The sequence below is a fragment of the Nycticebus coucang genome, chromosome 4, assembly GCF_027406575.1.
Source record: "Nycticebus coucang isolate mNycCou1 chromosome 4, mNycCou1.pri, whole genome shotgun sequence".
Classification (NCBI taxonomy): Eukaryota; Metazoa; Chordata; class Mammalia; order Primates; family Lorisidae; genus Nycticebus; species Nycticebus coucang.
The window spans coordinates 13,955,720-13,980,088 of NC_069783.1; the positions used below are offsets into that span (position 1 = coordinate 13,955,720).

Consider the following 24,369-nt stretch of genomic DNA (forward strand, 5'->3'; position numbering starts at 1 on the left):
CAGGCGCCCGCCACAACGCCCGGCTATTTTTTTGTTGCAGTTTGGCCAGGGCTGGGCTTGAACCCGCAACCCTCAGCATATGGGGCCGGCGCCCTACCAACTGAGCCACAGGCGCCGCCCTCCACTGTATTTCAATAAAGCTGTTATTTAAAAAGATAAATGGGCTCAGTGCCCATAGCTCAATGGTTAGGGCGCCAGCCACATACACGGGGGCTGGCAGGTTCAAAGCCGGCCTAGGGCCTGCTAAACAACATTGACAACTATAATAAAAATAAATAAATAAACAGCCGGGCATTGTGGCAGGCACCTGTAGTCCCAGCTACTTTGGAGGCTGAGGCAAGAGAATCACTTAAGCCCAAGAGTTTGAGGTTGCTGTGAGCTGTGACACCACAGCACTCTACCAATGGTGACACAGTGAGACTCTTGTCTCCAAATAAATTAATAAATAAAAAGATAAATGGTGGTAACAGCTCCAAGCATCATACTCAGACAAGGCACTTCCCCAGAAATACTTCCCTTCATGTCTCACTGATGAACATGTCCTTTCCTAAACGAACCACTAGAAAGGGAAATGGGAATATTATAACTAGATTAGAGAAATCAGAATTTAGCCCCAGTCCTGTATGGGTAAAGTTATGGGCTGTTATGGATGTTTCTCCCCAAAATTAATATGTTGAAGCCCTCAATTTGGCAAGGAGTATAAAAATGAAAAGCCTATAAATAAAACCTTGTCAACAGACTGTTGCAAGAAACCAAGTAAAAAAATGTTAAGAGCCTGAACCAGAGCTGAGGTGGGTGAAGTGCACTGGGAGACAAGAGCCATTTAAACAGACTCCCAGGACTTGGTACAGACAAGTTAAAGGTGATTCTTCTCCAACACGGCATTCGGTACAATTACAATGAATCGTTCGTTATCTCCCTCTTCCCTGATGGACTATGAACTCTTATATCTACACCGTGCCTACAGCAGGGCCCAGAAGATAGTGGCTGCTTAATAAATATTTGTCAAATAAAGGAAAACAGAAGGGAAAGAAAAAAGAAAAAAAAAAATTCTAGATTTCAAGTTTGAGTTAGCTACAGATAATAGTACTACTGAGCATCTAGGGAATAGAGCAGCAGGAGCAGACTGTAAAAAGGGAAGAAGTTTATATAAATATGTAAGAAGTTTAACATGTGTTATTAAGTCATGATATATGCTATGTGTAAAGAAAACTCCATAAGAACTCTATCACTATCTTATCCACAAGTGTATTTGTGAAATCATAGAAGAATATAACAATTCTGACATACTAGGAGAATTAATATCACCATTCACATATGAATTCAAACACATTTTTAAATATTAATCTTTAATCTTCTTAACACATTTGGATGGCTAAGAATGAGAAAAATGAGGAGATAGGCCCTAGGCTGCTAATGGTACATCTGACAAGAGCTTAAGACTAGCATCTCCGGGCGGCACCTGTGGCTCAGTCGGTAAGGCGCCGGCCCCATATACCGAGGGTGACGGGCTCAAACCCGGCCCCGGCCAAACTGCAACCAAAAAAATAGCCGGGTGTTGTGGCGGGCGCCTGTAGTCCCAGCTACTCGGGAGGCTGAGGCAAGAGAATCGCTTAAGCCCAGGAGTTGGAGGTTGCTGTGAGCTGTGTGAGGCCACGGCACTCTACCGAGGGCCACAAAGTGAGACTCTGTCTCTACAAAAAAAAAAAAGACTAGCATCTCCGTGAGGGAGTAGGGGAATCCTCTGTATTAATACATTTTGTAGCTTTCAAAACCATTGAGGCTTTCCCTTTCCTTGCTCTCTTTTACTGTCAAATATCTGTTGTATCCTAATTCGGTTTTAAGATAAAATATCTATAATACTTTCTTTTAATTGAATGAGAAAATGCATAGGAAGCACTAAATTCAGTGCCTGGCACATAATAAGGACACTACATATGTTTGTCATTGTCACAATGACCATTATTACCATTGTTATACTTCCTACAACTACTATCCTGTTAAACCAACACAAGATCAGACAGATGGAACAACAAGTCCTAGAAATAAAACACAGGTAATAGATGCATTTACCTAATATCACCCTCCATTACTTCCTTCCCATACGGTTCCCTCTGCCTTTCATACACTGCTCCTACACACTAAAATACGCTCCATCTTCAAACTTCTACTCATTCTTAAGGTTGCTTTCCAAAAGTCACTTTTTTCAGCAATCTCATCTCATACCCTGGTTAAAAACTCTCACTGCTGCCAGAATTGGATAGGGGAAAAAAAAAAAAAAAAAAATGCACTGCTCACAGGTCTCTGTATTTTTCCTTCATGAGATTTATCAAACTTTGTAATTATACTTAAGTGTCTATATGCCTTATGAGGTAAAGAACATGTCTTTTAATCACAATCGTACCCCCAAATACCCAGCAAAACCATAAATTGCACTCAGTAAATTTCAATCCCAGACTTGGGCTGTATCTGAGCAACTCCTAACTTACGCCTAAGTATTTCTTTCTTCATTAAATCCAAAACAAAAGACTACATATGAACACTTAACAAATACTCTATCCCAAAACTGCCTTAGAGGTTTTTAAAACACAGTTTCTATTTCAAATCTCTCTCAAATTCCATTGTAAAACAAAACATTTAAGATAGTAAGAAAAATCAGTTTATATTTTTTTAATTATTTTAAAAATAATCACATTAAAAATCCTTTGACATCTATATTAATGTTTAAGAAACACGATAAACTATCAGAAATTTGACATTTTCATTTTTTAATCATCTTGGTAATTCTTACCTTGACATTTCCCAATAATAGATGTAAATTCATCTTTTGCAGACCTGCAAAATACATGCAAAACCAAGACAGTAGTTTTATCATAACAATACAATTGTGCAGGACTATACAGCACCACAGATACTGTGGTTTAGACAGTTTCTATATACAACACTAAATCATCCCTTCTCTCAGAGATGGTTTTGTACGTCAAAGAAAGCACTTGTAGGGCCAGGCATGGTGGCTCAAACATGTTATCCCAGCACTCTGGCAGGCCAAGACAAGTGGGTCCCCTGGACCCAGGAGTTCGAGACCAGCCTGAGCAAGACTGAGACCATCTCTTAAAAAAAAAAAAAACAACAAATAGCCGGAAATCTAATATAGTCGAAGCTACTCAGGGAGGCTAAAGCAAGGGGATCAGTAAAGCCCAAGTGCTGGAGGTTGCTGGGAGCTAAGACCGGCACTCTGCACTCTACAGAGGGTGACAAAATGAAACTGTCTCAAAAACAAAAAAGGGGGGAGGGGGGACAAAATGGCTGACTGAAGCCAGCTTTCCACAGAGGCTCCCGTCCAGAAGGAGAGTTAAAGGACAGAAATTTAGCAAGTAACCTGGTGGATTAGAGCTGCACCAAGAGAGAAGGTTGAAGAATGCACATCAACCCCGCTGAGGTGAGCTGCGACCACAAGGATACAAAAAAAAGGTACAAAATCCGTCACCAAACAGACGGGAGTCCCCTCCCCCATGAGAACAGCTTAGAGTGCACCACTAACAAACGAGCAGAGTTCAAAGGCCTTCACATTACACTCCACGGGAGAGAACATCTAAAAACTGGACCTACCTCCCCTACTAGGGTCCAACAGTGTTCTCCTGCCAGGCATAAAACTGTATAAAACTGTATATATTCTCTACCTGCAATTCTGAGCTCCCAGCACTCCCCTCCACTCTCACTCTGAGATCTAGAGGCCTGTCTCCCAGGAGTCCAGATTCTTGGGTGATTTTCCGAGGGGTGTGGACAGGGCCTAGACTGCAGCTGGTCAGTGCTGATTCTGCAGCACGGGAGTGAAAAGAGAATGGTTGGCTGAGAGGGAACCACACTGGAGCTGCAGTGCCCTGAGGCACCAGAGCAATAGCTGTTTTGGGCAACAATAGGGCTCACTCCCGGATATTCTGAAGCCACACCTCCTGTCTCCCTGGGCAACCAGAGGAGGTCGGGCATCTTCTCAGGTGGCAACCACCGCGGCACAGATCTGGGACGAAAACATAGGCCCCGTAAGTAAAGGGTTTGCCTGAGGTGGTACGGGCCTGGGTGGAAGGCAGGGACGAGAAAAAGCACATACAGAGCCGGGAAATTCCCAGGGTGGGGCTGACCCAGAGGACCGCTTTACTGAGCCTAACATGCAGCCAGCCCTCAGGGGATCATCAGCCTATAGACAAAGGAAGGCAAGAGGCTAGAACTGACAGCTAACCGAATACAAACCTGCAGGAGAAAAGACAGGGCCTGAGGTGCAGGCTCTGGGAACTCAAAAAAGCTTCTCTTCTGCAGGGAAATTTAGCAGGGACAGAAACAAATTCCTGCAAAGTTGTTCTGTTCTGTCAGTAACATCAATCAGGGGCAGGGCTGGAACTGAGTGAACACCCACCAGCCTCGATCAAGTGCCCAAGGTTGTCAAGACTCACCTCTCCCTGCTGGATAGAGGCAGAGCGCAGCGACTTGGCTGACCAGATACAGATTTCTTTGTGATTCATACAGGTGCAAAACCCTGAACTATCTGTTCACTACAGGCAACTGGTTCACAGCTATCAGTGACTGGGTGTCACAGAGGTGCAAGGTGGGGAAGGAGGCATCAAGCTTCCCAGACTAATATATTTTCTGGGTGGGTCCTACTGACTTCACAGAGCACTGGAGCAAGTCATATCTGAGTTGTCAACAGACCCCTGTGATCCAGCTTCCAGAGACCTTTTAAAAATCTCCCACCTGAGACAGGTGCTGACTGAGACAATTGATTTGGACCTTTTGAACTAAGCCTATCACCCGAGGACTATCCAAGTGGTGCCCTGGGTGCATGGTTGTAGGACGGATTGATTTTTCCTTTTCCAATTGTTGCCTGTGGGGGGCAGGGTGACTTAATTGCTGGCATTTCTCCACAGCTGAGATTTCAACCCAGAGTAACTGTTTCACTAGGGTCAGACAGAGACCAGCTAAAAACAAGACAGAACCACTTAGCCCCACCACACCAAACAGATCCCTAGTTTCCCAGGCCATAGCACTGTATGGGTCCTCAACAAAGCTCCAGGGGAAAAATCAAATAGTGTACAATAATCATGGGGCAGAATCAGTGGAAAAACTCTGGTAACATGAATAACCAGAACACAGCAACGCCCCAAGGAAAGATATGGCAGATGTAACTGAAGATCCCATTCACAAACAACAGGCTGAGATGTCAGAAATCGAATTCACAATTTGGATTGCAAACAAGATTAACAGAATTGAGGAAAAATTGGAATTAAAAATTCGAGGAGGAATTCAAAAGTCGGAATTAGAAATTCAAGGAAAAATTCAAAAGTTGTCTCAAGAATTTAATGAATTTAAAGACAAAACCACCAAAGATTTTGACGAACTGAAGCAAGAATTTGCAGCCCTCAAAGATCTGTAAAATACAGTAGAAACCCTCAGTAACAGAGTGGAGCAAACAGAAGAAAGTATTTCTGACATTGAAGACAAAGCCTTCGAAAGCTCACAAACTCTCAAAGAGGAAGAGAAATGGAGAGCAAAAACGAATCATTCTTTCACAGAGCTCTGGGATAATTCGAAGAAAGCTAATATCTACCTCCTTGGAATCCCTGAAAGTGATAAAGTGGCCTCGCAAGGCACACAGGCCTTTCTCCATAAAATTATGAAAGAGAATTTTCCAGACATGCCAAGAGATTCTGAAATTCATATAGACAGTTTCAGAACCGCGATACGACTCAATCCGAGTAAGACATCCCGCAGGCATATCATAATTAACTTCACTAAAGTTAATATGAAGGAGAAAATTTCGAAAACAGCCAGACATAAGAAATCCATTACTTACAAAGAGAGGAATATTAGAATGACTGAAGATCTCTCTGCTGAAACATGTCAAACAAGAAGAGGGTGGTCATCGACTTTTAATCTCCTAAAGCAAAATAACGTTCAACCACGGATCCTGTATCCAGCTAAACTGAGTTTCACTTATGATGGAGAAATTAAATACTTTAAGGACATTCATATGTTGAAGAAACTTGCCATAACCGAATTAGCTCTTCAGGATATTCTCAGACCTATCCATAATGACCAGCCCAATCCTCTACCATAAAACTAACCTAACTCAGAAACTTTTGATCAAACTCCAACTTCCACAGTGGCGAAAGGATTAAAAATGTCCACTGGACTTTCAAAAAACTCAATACCTGAAGTTCTACCAGACCTATCAATATTCTCCATTAATCTGAATGGCTTAAACTGTCCTCTAAAGAGGCACAGGTTAGCTGACTGGATACAAAAACTCAGGCCAGATATTTGCTGCATACAAGAGTCACATCTTACCTTAAAAGATAAATATACACTCAGGGTGAAAGGATGGTCGTTCATATTTTAGGCAAATGATAACCAGAAAAAAGCAGGTGTTGCAATTTTATTTGCAGATACAATAGGCATTAAACCAACAAAAGTAAGGAAGGATAAGAATGGTCACTTCATATTTGTTATGGGTAACATTCAATATGATGAGATTTCAATTATTAATATCTACGCACCCAACCAGAATGCACCTCAATTTATAAGAGAAACTCTAACAAACATGAGCAACTTGATTTCCTCCAGCTCCATAATAGTTGGAGATTTCAATACTCCTTTGGCAGTGTTGGATACATCCTCCAATAAGAAGCTGAGCAAAGAAATTTTAGATTTAAAACTAACCATCCAACATTTGGATTTAGCAGACGTCTACAGAACATTTCATCCCAACAAACTGAATACACATACTTCTCATCAGCCCACAGAACATACTCGAAAATCGATCACATCTTAGGTCACAAGTCTAACCTCAGTAAATTTAAAGGAATAGAAATTATTCCTTCCATCTTCTCCACCACCATGGAAAAAGTTGAACTCAGTAACAACACAAATCTGCATACTCATACAAAAATATGGAAGTTAAATAACCTTATGCTGAATGATAGCTGGGTCAGAGATGAGATTAAGAAGGAAATTGTCAAATTTTTGGAACAAAACGACAATGAATACACGAATTATCAGAACCTCTGGGATACCTCAAAGGCAATCCTAAGAGGTAAATTTATAGCACTTCAAGCCTTCCTCAAGAGAACAGAAAGAGAGGAAGTTAAAAACTTAATGGGACATCTCAAGCAATTGGAAAAGGAAGAACATTCCAACCCAAAACCAGTAGAAGAAAAGAAATAACCAAAATCAGAGCAGAATTAAATGAAATTGAAAACAAAAGAATTATACAACAGATCAATAAATCAAAAAATTGGTTTTTGAAAAGGTCAATAAAATAGATAAACCTTTGGCCAACCTAATCAGGAAAAACAAGACTAAAATCTCTAATCTCATCAATCAGAAACAACAAAGACGAAATAACAGACTCCTCAGAAATTCAAAAAGTCCTTAATGAATATTACAAGAAACTTTATTCTCAGAAATATGAAAATCTGAAGGAAATTGACATGTCACCTTCCAAGACTTAGCCAGAATCAAGTTGAAATGTTGAACAGGCCAATATCAAGTTCGGAAATAGCATCAACCATACAAAACCTCCCTAAAAAGAAAAGCCCGGGACCACATGGCTTCACGTCAGAATTCTACCAAACCTTTAAAGAGGAATTAGTACCTCTATTACTCAACCTGTTCCAAAAGGTAGAAAAAGAAGGAAGACTACCCAACACATTCTATGAAGCAAACATCACCCTGATCCCCAAACCAGGAAAAGATGCAACAAGAAAAGAAAATTATAGACCAATATCACTAATGAATATAGATGCAAAAATATTCAATAAGATCCTAACAAACAGAAGCCAGCAACACATCAAACAAATTATACATCATTGTCAAGTCGGTTTTATCCCAGGGTCCCAAGGCTGCTTCAATATACATAAATCTATAAGTATAATTCAGCACATAAACAAATTAAAAACCAAAGACCATATGATTCTATCAATTGATGCAGAAAAAGTTTTTGATAATATCCAGCATCCCTTCATGATCAGAACACTTAAGAAAATTGGTACAGAAGGGACATTTCTTAAACTGATAGAGGCCATCTACAGCAAACCCACAGTCAGTATCGTATTGAATGGAGTTAAATTGAAATCATTTCCACTCAGATCAGGAACCAGACAAGGCTGCCCATCGTCTCCACTGCTCTTTAACATTGCAATGGAAGTTTTAGCCATCGCAAGTAGGGAAGAAAAAGAAATCAAGGGTATACATATAGGGTCAGAAGTGATCAAACTTTTGCTCTTTATAGATGATATGATTGTATATCTGGAAAACACCAGGTATTCTACTACAAAACTCTTACAAGTGATCAAGGAATATAGCAGCGTCTCAGGTTACAAAATCAACATTCATAAATAGATAGCCTTTATATACACCAACGACAGTCAAGCTGAAGTTGAAGTCCTTAACAGTTAAGGACTCTATTCCATTCACAGTAGTGCCAAAGAAGATGAAATATTTGGGAGTTTATCTAACAAAGGACGTGAAAGATCTCTATAAAGAGAACTATGAAACTCTAAGAAAAGAAATAGCTGAAAATGCTAACAAATGGAAAAACATACCATGCTCATGGCTGGGAAGAATTAACACTGTTAAAATGTCCAGACTACCCAAAGCAATATATAATTTTAATGCAATTCCTACTGTTATACTTTAAAGATTTTGAAAAAATAATACTTCATTTTATATGGAATCAGAAAATACCTCGAATAGCCAAGACATTACTCAGAAATAAAAACAAAGCAGGAAGAATCACACTACCAGACCTCAGTCTATACTACAAATTGATAGTGATCAAAACAGCCTGGTACTGGCACAAAAACAGAGAAGTAGATGTCTGGAACAGAATAGAGAACCAAGAGATGAATCCAGCTACTTACCACTATTTAATCTTTGACAAGCCAATTAAAAACATTCAGTGGGGAAAAGATTCCCTATTTAACAAATGGTGCTGGGTGAACTGGCTGGCAACCTGCAGAAGACTGAAACTGGACCCACACCTTTCACCATTAACTAAGACAGACTCTCACTGGATCAAAGATTTAAACTTAAGACACGAAACTATAAAAATTCTAGAGGATAGTGCAGGGAAAACCCTTTAAAAAATCGGTCTGGGCAAGTATTTTATGAGGAGGACCCCCGGGGCAATTGAAACAGCTTCAAAAATATACTACTGGGACTTGATCAAACTAAAAAGCTTCTGCACAGCCAAGAACACAGTAAGTAAAGCAAGCAAACAGCCCTCAGAATGGGAGAAGATATTTGCAGGTTATGTCTCTGACAAAGGTTTAATAACCAGAATCCACAGAGATTTCAAACGTATAAGCTAGAAAAGAACAAGTGATCCCATTGCAGGCTGGGCAAGGGACTTGAAGAGAAACTTCTCTGAAGAAGACAGGTGCAGGGCCTACAGACATATGAAAAAATGCTCATCATCTTTAATCATCAGAGATGTGCAAATCAAAACTACTTTGAGATATCATCTAACTCCAGTAAGATTAGCCCCTATCACAAAATCCCAAAACCAGAGATGTTGACATGGATGTGGAGAAAAGGGAACACTTCTACACTGTTGGTGGGAATGCAAATTAATACATTCCTTTTGGAAATATGTTTGGAGAACACTTTGAGATCTAAAAATAGATCTGCCATTCAATCCTATAATTCCTCTACTAGGTATATACTCAGAAGACCAAAAATCACATTATAACAAAGATATTTGTACCAGAATGTTTATTGCAGCCCAATTCATAATTGCTAAGTCATGGAAAAAGTCCAAGTGCCCATGGATTAATAAATTATGGTATATGTACACCATGGAATATTATGTAGCCTTAAAGAAAGATGGAGACTTTACCTCTTTCATGTTTACATGGATGGAGCTGGAACATATTCTTCTTAATAAAGTATCTCAAGAATGGAAGAAATAGTATCCCATGTACTCATCCCTACTATGAAACTAATTTATGGCTTTCACATGAAAGCTATAACCCAGTTATAACCTAAGAACAGGGGGAAGGGAGAGAGGGAAGGGAGAGAGGAGAGAGGATGGGCAGAGGGAGGGTGATTGGTGGGATCACACCTCTGGTGCATCTTACAAGGGTACATGTGAAACTTAGTAAATGTAGAATGTAAATGTCTTAACACAATAACTAAGAAAATGCCAGGAAGGCTATGTTAACCAATGTGATGAAAATGTGTCAAACAGTCTATAAAACCAGTGTATGGTGCTCCATGATCGCATTAATGTACACAGCTATGATTTAATAAACAAACAAAAAAAAAACATGACCTTTTTGGAAAGAAGTTTGGAGAACCCTCAAGGAGCTAATAGACCTACCATTCGAACCTACAATTCCTCTACTAGGTATATACCCAGATGATCAAAAATCATTTACAACAAAGACATTTGCACCGGAACGTTTATTGCAGCCCAATTCATAATAGCCAAGACATGTCAACAGCCCAAGTTCCCATCGACCCATGAATGGATTAACAAATTGTGGTATATGTACACCATGGAACACCATGCGCCCATAAAAAAGATGGAGACTTCACATCTTTTATGTTTACATGGATGGAGCTGGAACATATTCTTCTTAGTAAAGTATCTCAAGAATATAAAAAAAAGTATCCAATGTACTCAATACTACTATGAAATCAATATATAACCACCTACACACTCATACGAATGGCAAATCATAACTATAGTCCAGAAAGTAGAAGGGAAGAGGAGAGAGAGGGGAGGGGAGGTGAGAAGAGGAGAGAGAGGGAAGGGGAGGGAGGATATGGGAGGAGGGAGGGTATTTGGGGGGGACCTCACCTAATGTGCATGATGCAATGGTACATTTCAAAACTATTAAGAAATGAGTATAACTGTGATAGATGTGTTACTAAGTTCAATGTAAACATTTCACATTGTATAACGAAGCAGTACCCTGAACCCCATAAATGCATCAATGTGCAAAGTTATGATTTAATAAAAAATAATTAATAAAAAACAAAAGCCCTTTTATCAGTGCAAGCATTTTCTTCCAATCTTCTATTGCATCAGAAATATAACTACACCAGGAATACATAAGTGAGTTTAACACCGACTTTTAATACAATAAAGCTCAACTGTAAAGGTTCTAATTCAGTAAATCTGAGATGGGCCCCAAGCAAAAATAGTCTTTAAAGCTCCACAGGTAGCTCACAGCAACCTCAAACTCTTCGGCTCAAGTGATTCTCTTGCCTCAGCCTCCCGAGTAGCTGGGACTACAGGCACTCACCACAATGCCAACTAGATTTAAGGGTTGAGGTCTCACTCTGGCTCAGGCTGGTCTCAAATTCCGGGGCTCTGGCAATCCACCTGCCTCAGCCTCCCAGAGTGCTAGAATTGTGGGGTGAGGCACTGCACCCAGCCTCACCTAAAATCATTTGCTAAACATTCTCCTTTCATGGGAAAAGGATGGAAATAAATTTTATCTACTAAATTCTGTTTATAAGTAAGTCACATCATGTGCACATTTCTCAAAAAGATGCATTCGCATTACTGTAACAAATGGAATAAGAAGTACTAGCCCATTCCTATGAGCAATGTGACAACCCGATGCTAATGACGCTGTTGAAAAAACAGAGAACTGCCTACTACAGCCAGGTCAAATTAAGTCATTCAGTTTTAAAGGCTGCTATCTCTGCCCATCATTTTTACCCTGATGGTTTAAAAGGATTTGAAATACTTAGATGAAAGCAAAAATTCTGTCTACTCTCTAAAATATTGAGAAGTCCAGTTTTACATGGATAAATGAAAATGAGAAACATCACAAAAAGAAAGTCAAAAACAGTGTTATATTATACAACTGAATGGTCGGTCATTAATACTATTTTCAGAACTAATACTATTAGTTCAGAATAATGAACTAGGCTGGGCGTGATAAATCACACCTATAATCCTAATACTTTGGGAGGCTGAGGGAGGAGGATAGCTTAAAGTCAGAAGTTTGAGACCAATCAAGGCAACATAGTGATACCTAATCTCCAAAAAAAATAAAAAAAATAAAAAATTAGCAAGGCATGGTGGTGTGTACCTATGGTCCCAGCTAACTCGGGAGAATGAGACAGGAGGATTACTTGGGAGCTGGAGGTTGCAGTGAACTGTGATCACATCAATGCATTCCAGTGTGGGCAACAGAACAAGACTCAGTCTCAAAAATAAATAAACAAATAAAGCAGAAAAACCTTTTGACTGACACAAAGGCATCCTGAAATTGCTGCCTGTTAGCTTTTTTTTTTTGAAGAACCTTGCCTGGAAAAAGGAGTAACCCTCAATTTTAGAAATAAGATGGATTTAGTCTGCTGTTGAAAATTTCCCAAAGAATGAACTAGTTTTTCTGAGTTAATTGCTATTATTATTTCTTTCACAACTGATACATCATATAATAATAAAGTACCTGAAAAGACCAGCTTACAAAAGTCTTTTAGATGTAGATGTAAAACCACTGAATGCTTCCAGAGCACAAATAATACTGCTGATTTCAAGCAATACATAACCGTGCTCTTTCACACATTGGTTCAATCCACAGCTTTGTACCAACAGAACAAAGCTGTCCTTCTTCTCTTTTATGCCTTTCTGAGCATGTTTATCTGACTTAGAAGTAACTAGTCAAACAAGAATTATTTCTAGGGTCCTGGAAGACAGGCCTCATTTACTGAGAAAGTAAAATTTCTGAAGAGACAACGAGTGATTAGAGGAAGCAGAAGGATGAATACACTACTTTAAGGAAGCATCCCTCATTCTTTAACTGACATAAGTTGGAGTCTGACACTTCACAGAAGCAAATGAGTTAATAGTAAAATCCTTCTAAATATACTCTTTAAAAATCTTAGTTCCCCATTTATCAAGTAAAGTGTTCTCAAAGGAAATCTTAAATATGAATAATTTTCGCAATTACCTGATTTCCACACACTGATCTTGAACAGCAGCCAAAAGCTTCCCATTGCTTTCATGGGGGAGAGAGAAAAAAATCTATTGTGAATATTTGTAGCAATACTCAACACAGAATTATTTTTAAAAGTTAAAATAATTTTTAATTTTTTAAAGGCTTTAATTATCTATCTTTTGATCTTACAAGTAGATAGGTATATAGATACAAAAGCATACAAAATGATTCAATTAATCATGAATTAACATGTTTAAACAATATTAATCATGTAACAAAGGAAATTTACATACAATAAAAATCAAGAATGAAAGCCATAAGGACCCCAAAATTAACATCAATAATGAAATTTTAAAGCTAATTCAGATAGAAAAGCACTATATGAATTTTACACGTCCTTACCTTGCAAGTACCAAATGCCAGTTTATCTGTTTATTAACCAAGCGAACCAGTACATCAGGGAGCATAAAGGGTGCAGGTCTGAAATCACAACACATCACCTACTTTAAAATCTCATCATAAAAACCACATAAGAGTAGTTAAATATTACAAATAGTATATAATATCTATAAAAAGAGGTAGGAATCTATTCTCCCATTATAATATAAAATTTGAATGTTAGCAATCTCAAAACCAAAAGTTACTAATTTGCTATCTGAAATTTGACCATAGACATGTCTATTTCCAGAAAAACATAGTGGTGTATTCAAAGGTATAAATGTTACATACTTTCCAGGAAAAACATACCTAGCATACCAGCAGCAGAGCAGAATGAGCTTATGCCAAACACTTCCTTCTATGACCACCTGGAAACTCTGGCCCAACTATAATAAGAATAAATTCTAGTACAGAGTTAAACTCACAGGGAAATAATTTCCAAATACTAGAAATGAAAATGTAATGGAAAGCTATTATAGAATTGGGCACACAGGAAAGAGAAAGACAAGAATCCAAAATGGAACTCAACACAAGACATAGGAAACGAGCTGCTGGGCCACAGAGAGGCCAAGAACTGCAAGCGAGACTTCTGTGAAAGCCAGAACGCTCCAAGGACTCTACGTCAATGGACGGAGAGCCAGAAACACTTCCCTGCAGTCCCAGAGAGACTTTCAGGACTCTCATCTCTGCCTGTAACTCTGATTCTGAGGGAGATGGAAAAGAAATCTCTATGAAAAATTAAAAGCCCAAGCCTAAGCTGTATGCAAGACCAAACTACAATTTCACATTTCACATATGATGCAAGAATCCAAGCATAAATTCACAATAAAACCATTCACAAAGTGAGTACAAACAACAAACTGGAGGAGTAACACCTGAAGCAATCAAGAAACTAGATGGAAAAGAATTAAAAAAAAAAATAACTCCACAAAAGAAAAATAGAAGAAAGAGGGTAAAAACCGTATTATGGAAATCAAAAAACACAAAACAAGATAAAAAGTATTAGTGGCCAGGCACAGTGGTACACACCTGTCAGACCAGCTATTCAGGAGGCTAAGGTAGGAGTCATACTTGAGCCCAGGAATTCAGGCTGAAGTGAGACATGTCACACCTGTGCATAGCCACTGCACTCCAGCCTAGCAACATAGCAAGACCCCAAAAAATTTTTTAACTAAAAATTTTTCAATAATAAGAAAAACATTACTAATACACACTGGGTGTATTTATGTCCACTTCTAAAATATAAAATGCATAGTATCAAGAGACAGTTACAAAAATATTATAATAAAGACATGACACATGTATGTGAATACCATCCATATGAGGATGACAATTTCCTCTGGAAAGAAAGAGGGAAAAGATGGTGGGGGACTTGAGATGTAATACTTTGCATAAAAAGAGAGAAAGAGCTACTAGAAACAAATACAGGAAGAGAGCAACAACTGCTCAAATTCAGATATGGACGTAAGCCATATACAGGTTTATTACATTGCCCATAATTCTCAGTATGTTTAGACTATTTCATAATTTCAAAAAATAAGTTTTAAAAGAAAAAGACACTTGAAATAAATACTGGCCCAAAACTTTTATGTTTAATTGCCACATACTCAGAAGTACAAATTGAACTATAATCTTTTTTTTTTTTTTTTTTTTTTTAGAGACAGAGTTCCACTTTTATGGCCCTAGGTAGAGTGCCATGGCATCACACAGCTCACAGCAACCTCCAACTCCTGGACTTAAGCGATTCTCTTGCCTCAGCCTCCCAAGTAGCTGGGACTACAGGCGCCCACCATAACACCTGGCTATTTTATTGTTGCAGTTTGGCCGGGGCCGGGTTTGAACCCGCCACCCTCAGTATATGGGGCCAGCACCTTACCGACTGAGCCACAGGTGCCGCTCTAAACTATAATCTTTTTAAAACAGACATGAGAAAGGTTAATCACCTCATGGAATACTCACAACCTGTACAATGATCAACATGGCCAATAGGAGGAAAAAGGTTTCTCAGAAGACAGACAGAAGGATACCTACTGATCTGAAGTTAAGATGCTTACACACAGGATAAGGCCTCCATCAGAGTTAAATCTTTTTGAATCCTCCTTCCCAATACAATAACAAAAAGAACTAATTACCAAGCAGCAACCTGAACAGACAGCTTTTCATGGCCACGCTATGCAAGGGGGTCCAGGACTAGCAAGCAGTAGCTTAGTGAGCTCAGCAACCACAGCCTACATCTATGCTCCTTTCCTCTTCCACCTTCTCTGTCCTATCACACCCCACACAGGCCAGAAAACAAAATTAAGAAATGTCAATATGTATACACATATATACATACATATATACACACAGAGAGAGTAAAAGTATAAAACCAATGAAGCAAGCCATAAAGAGCCAAAGGTCTCATTTATAAAACTACATTATTTCTGGAGCTTTGTTCTGAAAGAAAAGGCAACCTAAAGTAAATAATTCTATAAAACAATTCCTACACATGTATCTAAAAGAAGAATTATAGACTTTGCAGAAATTATTATTTTCTTGTTCTTTTTAAAGGTGAAAATTAGCCATGCCTGAAAATACACTTAAGACTCAAGAAATTAAAAAGTACACAGAACTGAAATCTAAAGATCTTCTCACGTACAGCAACTGAATAATGACAAGAGAGCAGATGTAACAATAAGAACAAAAATGCTTCTTTAAAAGATACGCAAGCTGCAGGTGTATGATGTGGGCATTCAGGATACCACTGAGAACACTCATCAGAGGAAACAGAATTCATCATTCTTAATAACTAAGGAAGCAAAAACTACCCTAAGTCTAGGGAGATATCTTGTCCGATTATGCCAAAATGTTTGAAATGTCTGTTGTATAAACTGAGCTCACCTGAATGTCAGCATCTTTATCATAATCTAGAATTCAGCTATGAGAACTTAAATCATAAACAGAGTAATACTGTTTGCATCTGATGTTCATACTATTTCTCTGAAGAATTGAAGACTCACCTGTACCAGATGTATTGGCTTAAAAATAATAAACGATCTGTAATAAAAATAAACAGCAAACCAAACATAAATTAGTTGTCAAGAATCATTTTCAAATTAGATTTACAGATAAAAAATCTAAAATTTACTGCAAACTGAATCATGACAAAACAATCTCTTAAAATTGGGGAATGAATGTAACCTAATAGTTGCCTATTTGAAAGTCCAACAAACCTTATAGACACTCTGTAGATACGATAACTTTTACAAAATCATGTATTTATTTGTATTAAATTCCAAGTTTGTGTATTATTCAAAAGTTTGAAGTATTTCCTAACTGTACCAAAAATAAAAGTGGTTTGGGATGTTAAATTTCATCTAAAAAGCTTTAATGAAACCATGGGCTAGGAGTCAAGTAGTTACCCTTTAAGTAGTTACCCAAAGTATTTGCACAAAAATTAATACAGGATACCATTTAACACTTTATAGCAAAGACATAAAAATAATACGTAAAATGGGGAAGTCCATGATATTCTGTATCAGAAGATAAAATTATAGTTAATTTCTAATACTCAACTACTATGAAACTGAATCTTCTCTTTATAAACAACTAGCATAATATGGTAAAATTCACTGGTACAGTAAGGATAGACTTTGGAGCTAGAAAGACATGTAGTCAAATTACAAATGAATGACCTTGGGCACGGTTCCTCACCCAAAAATACACAAGTAATAATATCTACCCTGATAGTATGGTAAAAGGATTCTGAGAATTAATATAATGAAGTCCTCAGGGCACCAGCTCAACAAGCCTAAGGCTCAATACTTTCTCAGATTCTTATTAGCTCACATGTAAAATCTGTTAGAAGTTAATGAAGACCCTAGTTAATCAAATTTATAACATTAATATCTCTGGCTATATATTATCTGAAAAATCATATAAACAATTTAAAATGGTCTTTCGCTGTGTTTCCACTTTCAACATCCATAGAATCTCTGAGACCTGTACTGGCTTCAGTCTCTAGAAGCATGTGTCCTTATGAAACATATCCATAATGGTTAAACCCAGGGTATAGTTTAGAAGAAAGCTTTAAGATGCATAAAAAAGCACATGTGTAAATATACATACATATATGTGTACAGGTGTGTGTGCAAATGTGTTAATAATTAAACTCAAATAATATGTTACTCATTTTCATCAAATCTACAGTCTAAAAAACCCATTTTAACTGCTAACTAAATCATTATATATAGAAAAAATAAATAAGCTTTATTTACCTCGAATTGCTTTTGTGATGATAAAGGATGCACCATGTTTTCGGTTGCCTCTAAGCTATAATTTAAAACAAAAAATTTTACATTTAAGAATTTTCTATTATTACTTATATAATATGTAAACTTATTTTTCTTTCTGGGTACAAAGAAACAGTATTTTAAACCTACTTACTGATTGAAACCAAAAAGTAGACTGAGTCTGGGGCAATGGGAGAAAATGTGAGCATTTTCACACACTTATTAAATGCTTGTTTATTGACACACACAAGGACTAGCAAGAAGTACAGGCATGTGTCAGGATGAACCTTGCAGGACAGGACAAAGATTGAGGCTAGAAACTGTTCCCAAATCAAGAAATCAACCCAAAGGCAAAAAGAGTCAAGGGCAAAGACCATACTGGTGGAACCTAAAACAAATTTTGTTCACAAGAAAAGGGGTCATAGAGGTTAATAAAGTCGTATTTCATAGCAATTTCATTGAGTTTCCGCTATACATTCCCAGAGACGCCACAAAGAAAACACAAAGATACATTACAGGCATTATGTAAGATGCACTAAAGTGCTGTCAAGAAAAGTGAGATACTACTATTAAAATACAGAAGTCATTTCACTCAACAGACACATGCTGTTTGATGTCCAATTCTTACAAGATATAATTTGACCCTGAAGAAAGATAGAAAGAGCAATCAGGTGTAGGAGCCCTCCCAGAGCTCATAGTTCAACAGCTGAAATCGGTGCAACGTAGTATCAATATAACTGTGCCCTCTCCCTCCAAAAACAAAGTGCCTTGAGGTTTCGACTTAAATGGTTGAGGAGATTATCTTTTCACAATCAATTTATTTAAGCATTCTGAAACATTATTGCAATTAATTGATGAGTATTAAGGAGTGGAAACTCATCTGGCAAGAGCAACAGCTTCCTCCTAGCTGCATAACTTTCAAAATATTCTAATTGTTCAAGACAAAGAAAACCTAAGTAAATACTTGAAAAACAGTAATATCTGCAGATCTTCCAGACACCCAGAAACTGCAGTGAGAAAGAGATCATAGAGAAAAATATACAAACGTTATAGAAAATGAGCTTAAGAATGAGTTAAAAAAGAAAAAAAACACTCAGAAAAGATGTAAAAGACAATTCATATGGGCTGGACCCCACAATCTTTAATACAGGTACTATTCACCGTGCCATTTCCTCCAAGTCTCAAATAGTAACTGGCACATATTAAGCAATCAAATATATTTTGAAATAAACATGGATCCGTGGTTCCTCCTCTTCACCCTCGGCCTAAGAGGCTATCCCTATGAAACAACTGATAAATCCAAGGTCCCCTTTATAAGTTATCAACGCTAATAACCCTTTCTCTAGCAGATATCCCAACCCTGGTCAGTTAGTTCCTCCTTACTCCCACGACATTTTGCTCACGTTGCTACTAAAGCACCTATGTACTGGATTGTCTCCCTTCTGAACTAAAAGATCCGCGAAAGTTTATTCATCTCCGTATGTATCCCCAGCACCTAGTAACAGTATCTGGGACAACGGAACAGGCGGACACGCTTATTAAACACACAAGGACTAGCAGGATTCAGCCCCAGTTTAGCGGTAAACAGTTAGATCCTGCGCTCCCCGGCAGCACGTCTTACGTGTTAAAAAGACTGTGGCGTCCTGAAAAATTCGTCCACCGCGTAGAGGGTGGCCCCTGACCAGCCTTTTGCTGTCAGGTGGCCCCTGACAGCAAAAGTAGACCCCGAAAGTCCAGACTCAAGAAGGACCCTCGAATCCAGCGCTGTGCTCTCCTCTCCAAGTACAGTGAAACTGGCCATCAGAGAGGAAAGCAACGTGGCTCAGAAGACCAGGTGTCTCCCCTGACAACCGAATCGCGAGCTGAGGAAAAGTCTCAGGGACTACCCACCGCCCCAGCCCAGGGTGTCGTTGCCAAGGCGACTGCGCAAGCTGCGGAGCCCTGCTCCCCCGCCCACCCGGCTCCCCTCCGCTACGTGGCTACAGCTACGTGGATCTGCCCACAAAGCGCCCGCGTCAAATTGCCTGAAACCCTAAAGGGGCTCTGGCTCACCTGAACTTCTGTCTCCGGTGGCCACTCAGTGTTCACTAGTAAGTCATAGAGAATTGTCTCCTCCTCGCCCTCTACCGTGCCTGGACTCAGAGCCGGCCCGGACTCGAGGGCCGCCATGTTTGCTCGGGACGCGAACAGCTGAGGAGGGCCGCTACGGAACTGCGCAAGGGACAAGCTTCTCAGGCCGCGGCCGCTTTTGATTCGCGCGAAAGGGAGCGACGTGAACTGACTGCCGGAAGGAAATGTTGCGTTAACTCGTCTAGGAATAGAAAGGACAGTAACCATTGCTTGTCCTGGCTACGTTTTGGGTCTCGGTCCCAGCGCATGCCTTATTATCTAATCTGTGTGAAATCAGCCAAGTCATTGACCCTCTCTTACCCAGTCAGCTTCTATAAAATAAAGGGCAAAAGTTCACCCCCTCCTTGTCCCTGAGATACTGATATTCATTCATCTATTCTTTGCAGAACACAGAGCTTCCAAACAATGGCTTTTAAATGAACAACCCAAAACGTATCCAACTCAAGAGATAAAGCCCATCAAGTGGGTAGGACCTCAGAAAAGGCCCCAGGGTCTGTCAGCGGGGAATTACTGGAGGAAGTGGAGATTTCCCAGGTGTTTAACAAGAGGTAAAATTTGAATCCAACAGAACATTTGAGAACATTTCAAGCAGGAGGAAACCGAGTGAGCAAAGATAGATACATGATAGAAGAGAGCAGGCAGGCTGAACAGAACCTAAATTGAGAAAGGGTGTGGTGCCATAAAATGAAAATAGTAAGTTGAGAACCTTCATGAAGGGAACTGAAAGGCCAGCCTCATCTGTTCATTCACTTGTTCATTGATTCATTCAACAGTACCTCTTTGTGGAAAGCCCTGAGCAGTCTGTGGTAACCAGAATGAATATGCAAAGTCCAAAGTATTAACACTGTGTCACATTCAAAAGAAACACCAATAGGGAAGATCTCTTGAGGGAATTATATTGCATAATATTCATCAAGATGCATCAGGGCCTAATGATTAGGCAGTCATGGGATTAAAAGCCTCTGCCCAGAAGCCTCTAATGACTTGCCTTTCTCTGGAAGCTTAATGACCTCAGGCACCTGTATAGTGGACCTGCTACCCAGTTAGTCTCACACTTCATTTCCTGCTCTTCCCTCTAACTTCAGGCACAATGGCATTGCTGTTTCTGAACTTGACAAACACACATCCACTTCAGGGACTCTGCAAGGGCTGTACCCTCTGCTTGGAAGGTTTCTTCCCTCCACCCCACCCCTCTCTCACTTATCTCTGTCAAGATTTTGCTCAAATTTCACCTCGCTAAAGCCTACACTGACTGCTCATTTTAAAATTCTCAACCATGCTTCCCCAACTCCATCTCTCCAGACCTGCTCTCTGTTTTTCCATAACATTTGTTATCATCTAAAATGCTATACAATATATGCTTATTCTCTGTCTCCATTCACTAAAATGTAAGCTCTGCCAGGGCAGAGTGCTCTATCTATATACACACAGATGCCATATACACCCCTGCTATGTCCCTAGAATTTATAATAGTGCCTGGCACAAAGCTGAGGACAAACTATATATTATTTATTGAATAAATGAAAGACTTCCCAGAAAAATCTCTTTAACACATTATTTCCCCAAAGTATTTCTCTGCACAACAGCTGTGACTTTTTATTAAACCTTTCATTGTAAACACCTGACATCTCCTCTGCCCGCTCCACTAGGCTGACAATGTGGAAGTTTTCCTGTAGAATGTGAAGAGGTAGGAATACCACCCACATGGCCTGTGGTGTGAACAGGGGCCACTGGGGCTGTGTGATGCCTCAGCACGGCCCTCACCCATTTCTGCACACCACATTTCCTTGGCTCTTTACTCCCCTTCTTTATTTCATCCTTTCTTGGCTAGATGATGGGCTTACTTTCTGTTTTTGTCCATTCTCTTCACCACTTACCATTTAATCTACACGACCACAGCCAGGAGGTAGCTAATTCCTTCTTAGCTGATGTGCAAAGGGTACAATTGCAAATATATCACTAAAAATTCCTTTCCTTTACTTCATCACACTATGTCAATTGCTTTATCCATCCTCACCCTGATCCCCTTCACCATAGTTTGTGTTAGGGTGTGAGCAAGTGTATACGGGTTTAAGAAAAGTTTCTCAAGACCAAGATTGTGATATAAAAGTATAAAATTTATTTTATCTTCTTAGAAGGAGAGAGAGAGAGAAAAAATGGGAAAGACAACAAGAAAAGAGAGCAGGTGTGGCATCTTAAGGAAAAAAGAGGAGAAAGCCAGAAGCTGAGGCCAAGTAATTAGCTGATTTTAAAGAGGGTTATAAATTGGCAGAGTAGAGTGGAGAAATTGCTCCATCAGCTCCTTTCTTTCTTCTCGTCCTCAGGCAGATAACAAAAACAAGCTGAGCCACATCTAAGTCCAAGATCTGGCCCCTCTACCTTTCTTTGGAGATTAGATTATCACAGGAGATGGGAAGAGTCTACCCCTGAAGCCTGAAGCTCCTTTCCTGCTGTTTACTCAAGAATGCTGTCAAAAGCAGATTCTTAAGAACAATTTTGAAAAGAAACATATACATCCTTTTTCTGTCTGTTAAGCTTTTTCAAAAGTTGTGCAAAACAGAATTCTGAACAGGCAGGGTGCCTGTTAGTGGGAGGACTCAGAAGATTGATCTTTAACTTTAACTAGGAAATTGCAGGATTAGGTATTTTCCTGCTATTTTTACAATTTTTGCAAGGCCACCTCTTTCAGTTTGTACAATAGAACGGGAAACAAAAAGCCATCCCTGAATGGCCTCAGGCAGCTTCTATTCTGAAAAAACAACAAAACTGAAGTTTGAGGGGCTGAAACTACAATATTTGGAGAGTGAGTGTCTATTTAACTTGCAGCACTCATAGAAGGAGAATCCCACTACCAGGAATGTTCTGAGCAGATGGGAAAATTTTTAAGCATTCTTCACCACTTCCTGAAATATGGAAGAGGTCCTGGAAGGTGAAGAATGTCAGGTGACCAACAAAAGGGGAAGTGGTGGTGAGAATGTATATTTCTTTTTTTTTTTTTTTTCTTTTTTTTTTATTGTTGGGGATTCATTGAGGGTACAATAAGCCAGTTACACTGATGAGAATGTATATTTCATAAGTAGGGCTTCAAATGACAAATACCAGACAATGAGGGTTGGAAACGAAAACGCAAAGAATTGATCAAAGTTATCAAAGTTCTACTGAGTCAAAGGAATAAGATGACTTAAAACAGCTTGGGTACCTGAAGCCAAACTGCTAATTAATCTCAATTACAGTGACACTTTTGAGAATGAAAAGAGATGATATTAATAATTATGCCCAGCATAAAACAAGACTGGGCAAACTGAGATGATGATCACACTAATCTTAAACGGGAGAGTAGTAGATTTGTGACAAGACTTCAGGCATTTTATAAGGACAGCGAGACTCTTCACCCTCATTCCTTCCTCCTCCCTACTAATGCTTGCAATTGACCAGTGTCACTCGTGTCCACCAGACCTGTTGCCACCTTCAGGTCCTGCTTCAACTGCTCTTCCTTCACTCAAGTCATGCAATTCTAATAGGCCCACCCATCCCCAAACTCTAACTCCACGACCCAAAGGAACCTATTCCTATTACTTCAAGAATCTGGTTGAGAATGATTCCCTAGGATTTTTTTTTTTTTTAATGAAAGTAAAAGAAAAGGTCTTTGGGGGTCATAGAGTTTGGAGAATACAAATTAGAGTTGTCACCAGCCATCTTCTTCACTATATAGGAAAAGCCTGTCTGCATGGTGAGAGTAGGAAACCAACAAATTCAGAGAAACAGAGGAGAGGCAGAGACTTCATTTGATATTGGCATGCCTGAAACAAGTAATGCCTGGGTACTTCTGTCTTCCCAGGTAAATGATCCAGTGCATTCCCTTTTATGCTTAAACTCATTTGAGTTGAGTTTCTATGCAACATCTCCAGAGTTTGGTTGTCATGTGCTATTATGGTCATCTAATCAATTCATAGTGTAGGTGAAAGTCCATCATTGGTTCAAAGATATTTTAAGTCACAAATAAATCATTCTAAAAAGAAAAATTATATTTTCCAAATAACCAATACAAATGTTTATGAACTACTTAAGGAAATGACACAGAAATAAAATTTGAGACAATTTCAAAATAGGCATCATCATTGGAACAGCTACATTTTGTGTCCCTACTCTGCTTCAAGCAGGTACTTTATTATACCTTACTCTGCTCCTTTCTATGATATTGTAAGGAATGTGTTAATATCTTTATCTACTTATAGTTAAAAATATAGGTATTGATATAGATATAGAAATACAGAGATATAGATTAGTAATTTTAGGCTCTAAATTATTATGACCCAACCAAGGCCAATGGTGAAGCTGGAATGGAAACAGTTTTTGTCTAATGTTCTAATTATTAATAGGAAATGTACTGTGATCTGCCTATTTTAAAGAGTAGTAATCTGATGTTTTAATAAAGCTAGGATGAAAAGTTAAAAAATAGGAAAATTTTCCTATTTCTTCCTGTCCTCACAGCATATCAAGTATGCCTCAACTGAACTAAAATATAATTCTCATTCACTTTTGCTGATGGCCACAAATATTCTACCTTAAAATTAGGC

At 38.9% G+C, this 24,369-nt stretch overlaps 1 protein-coding gene across 1 annotated transcript in view; it reads right to left on the minus strand.

The window, feature by feature from the left end:
• The window catches only part of NBAS (NBAS subunit of NRZ tethering complex), a 408,191-nt gene extending 388,352 nt beyond the window's left edge, over positions 1-19,839 (minus strand). Inside the window, exons 1-6 of the mRNA XM_053587868.1 lie at positions 19,715-19,839; positions 17,648-17,702; positions 16,391-16,427; positions 13,356-13,433; positions 12,966-13,013; positions 2,792-2,835 (exon numbers count right to left, since the gene is read on the minus strand). Of these exons, the coding sequence (XP_053443843.1) occupies positions 2,792-2,835; positions 12,966-13,013; positions 13,356-13,433; positions 16,391-16,427; positions 17,648-17,702; positions 19,715-19,831 (379 nt within the window). The 5' untranslated portion in view covers positions 19,832-19,839. The remainder of the gene's footprint in view (positions 1-2,791; positions 2,836-12,965; positions 13,014-13,355; positions 13,434-16,390; positions 16,428-17,647; positions 17,703-19,714) is intronic.
• Positions 19,840-24,369: the final 4,530 nt, after the last annotated feature.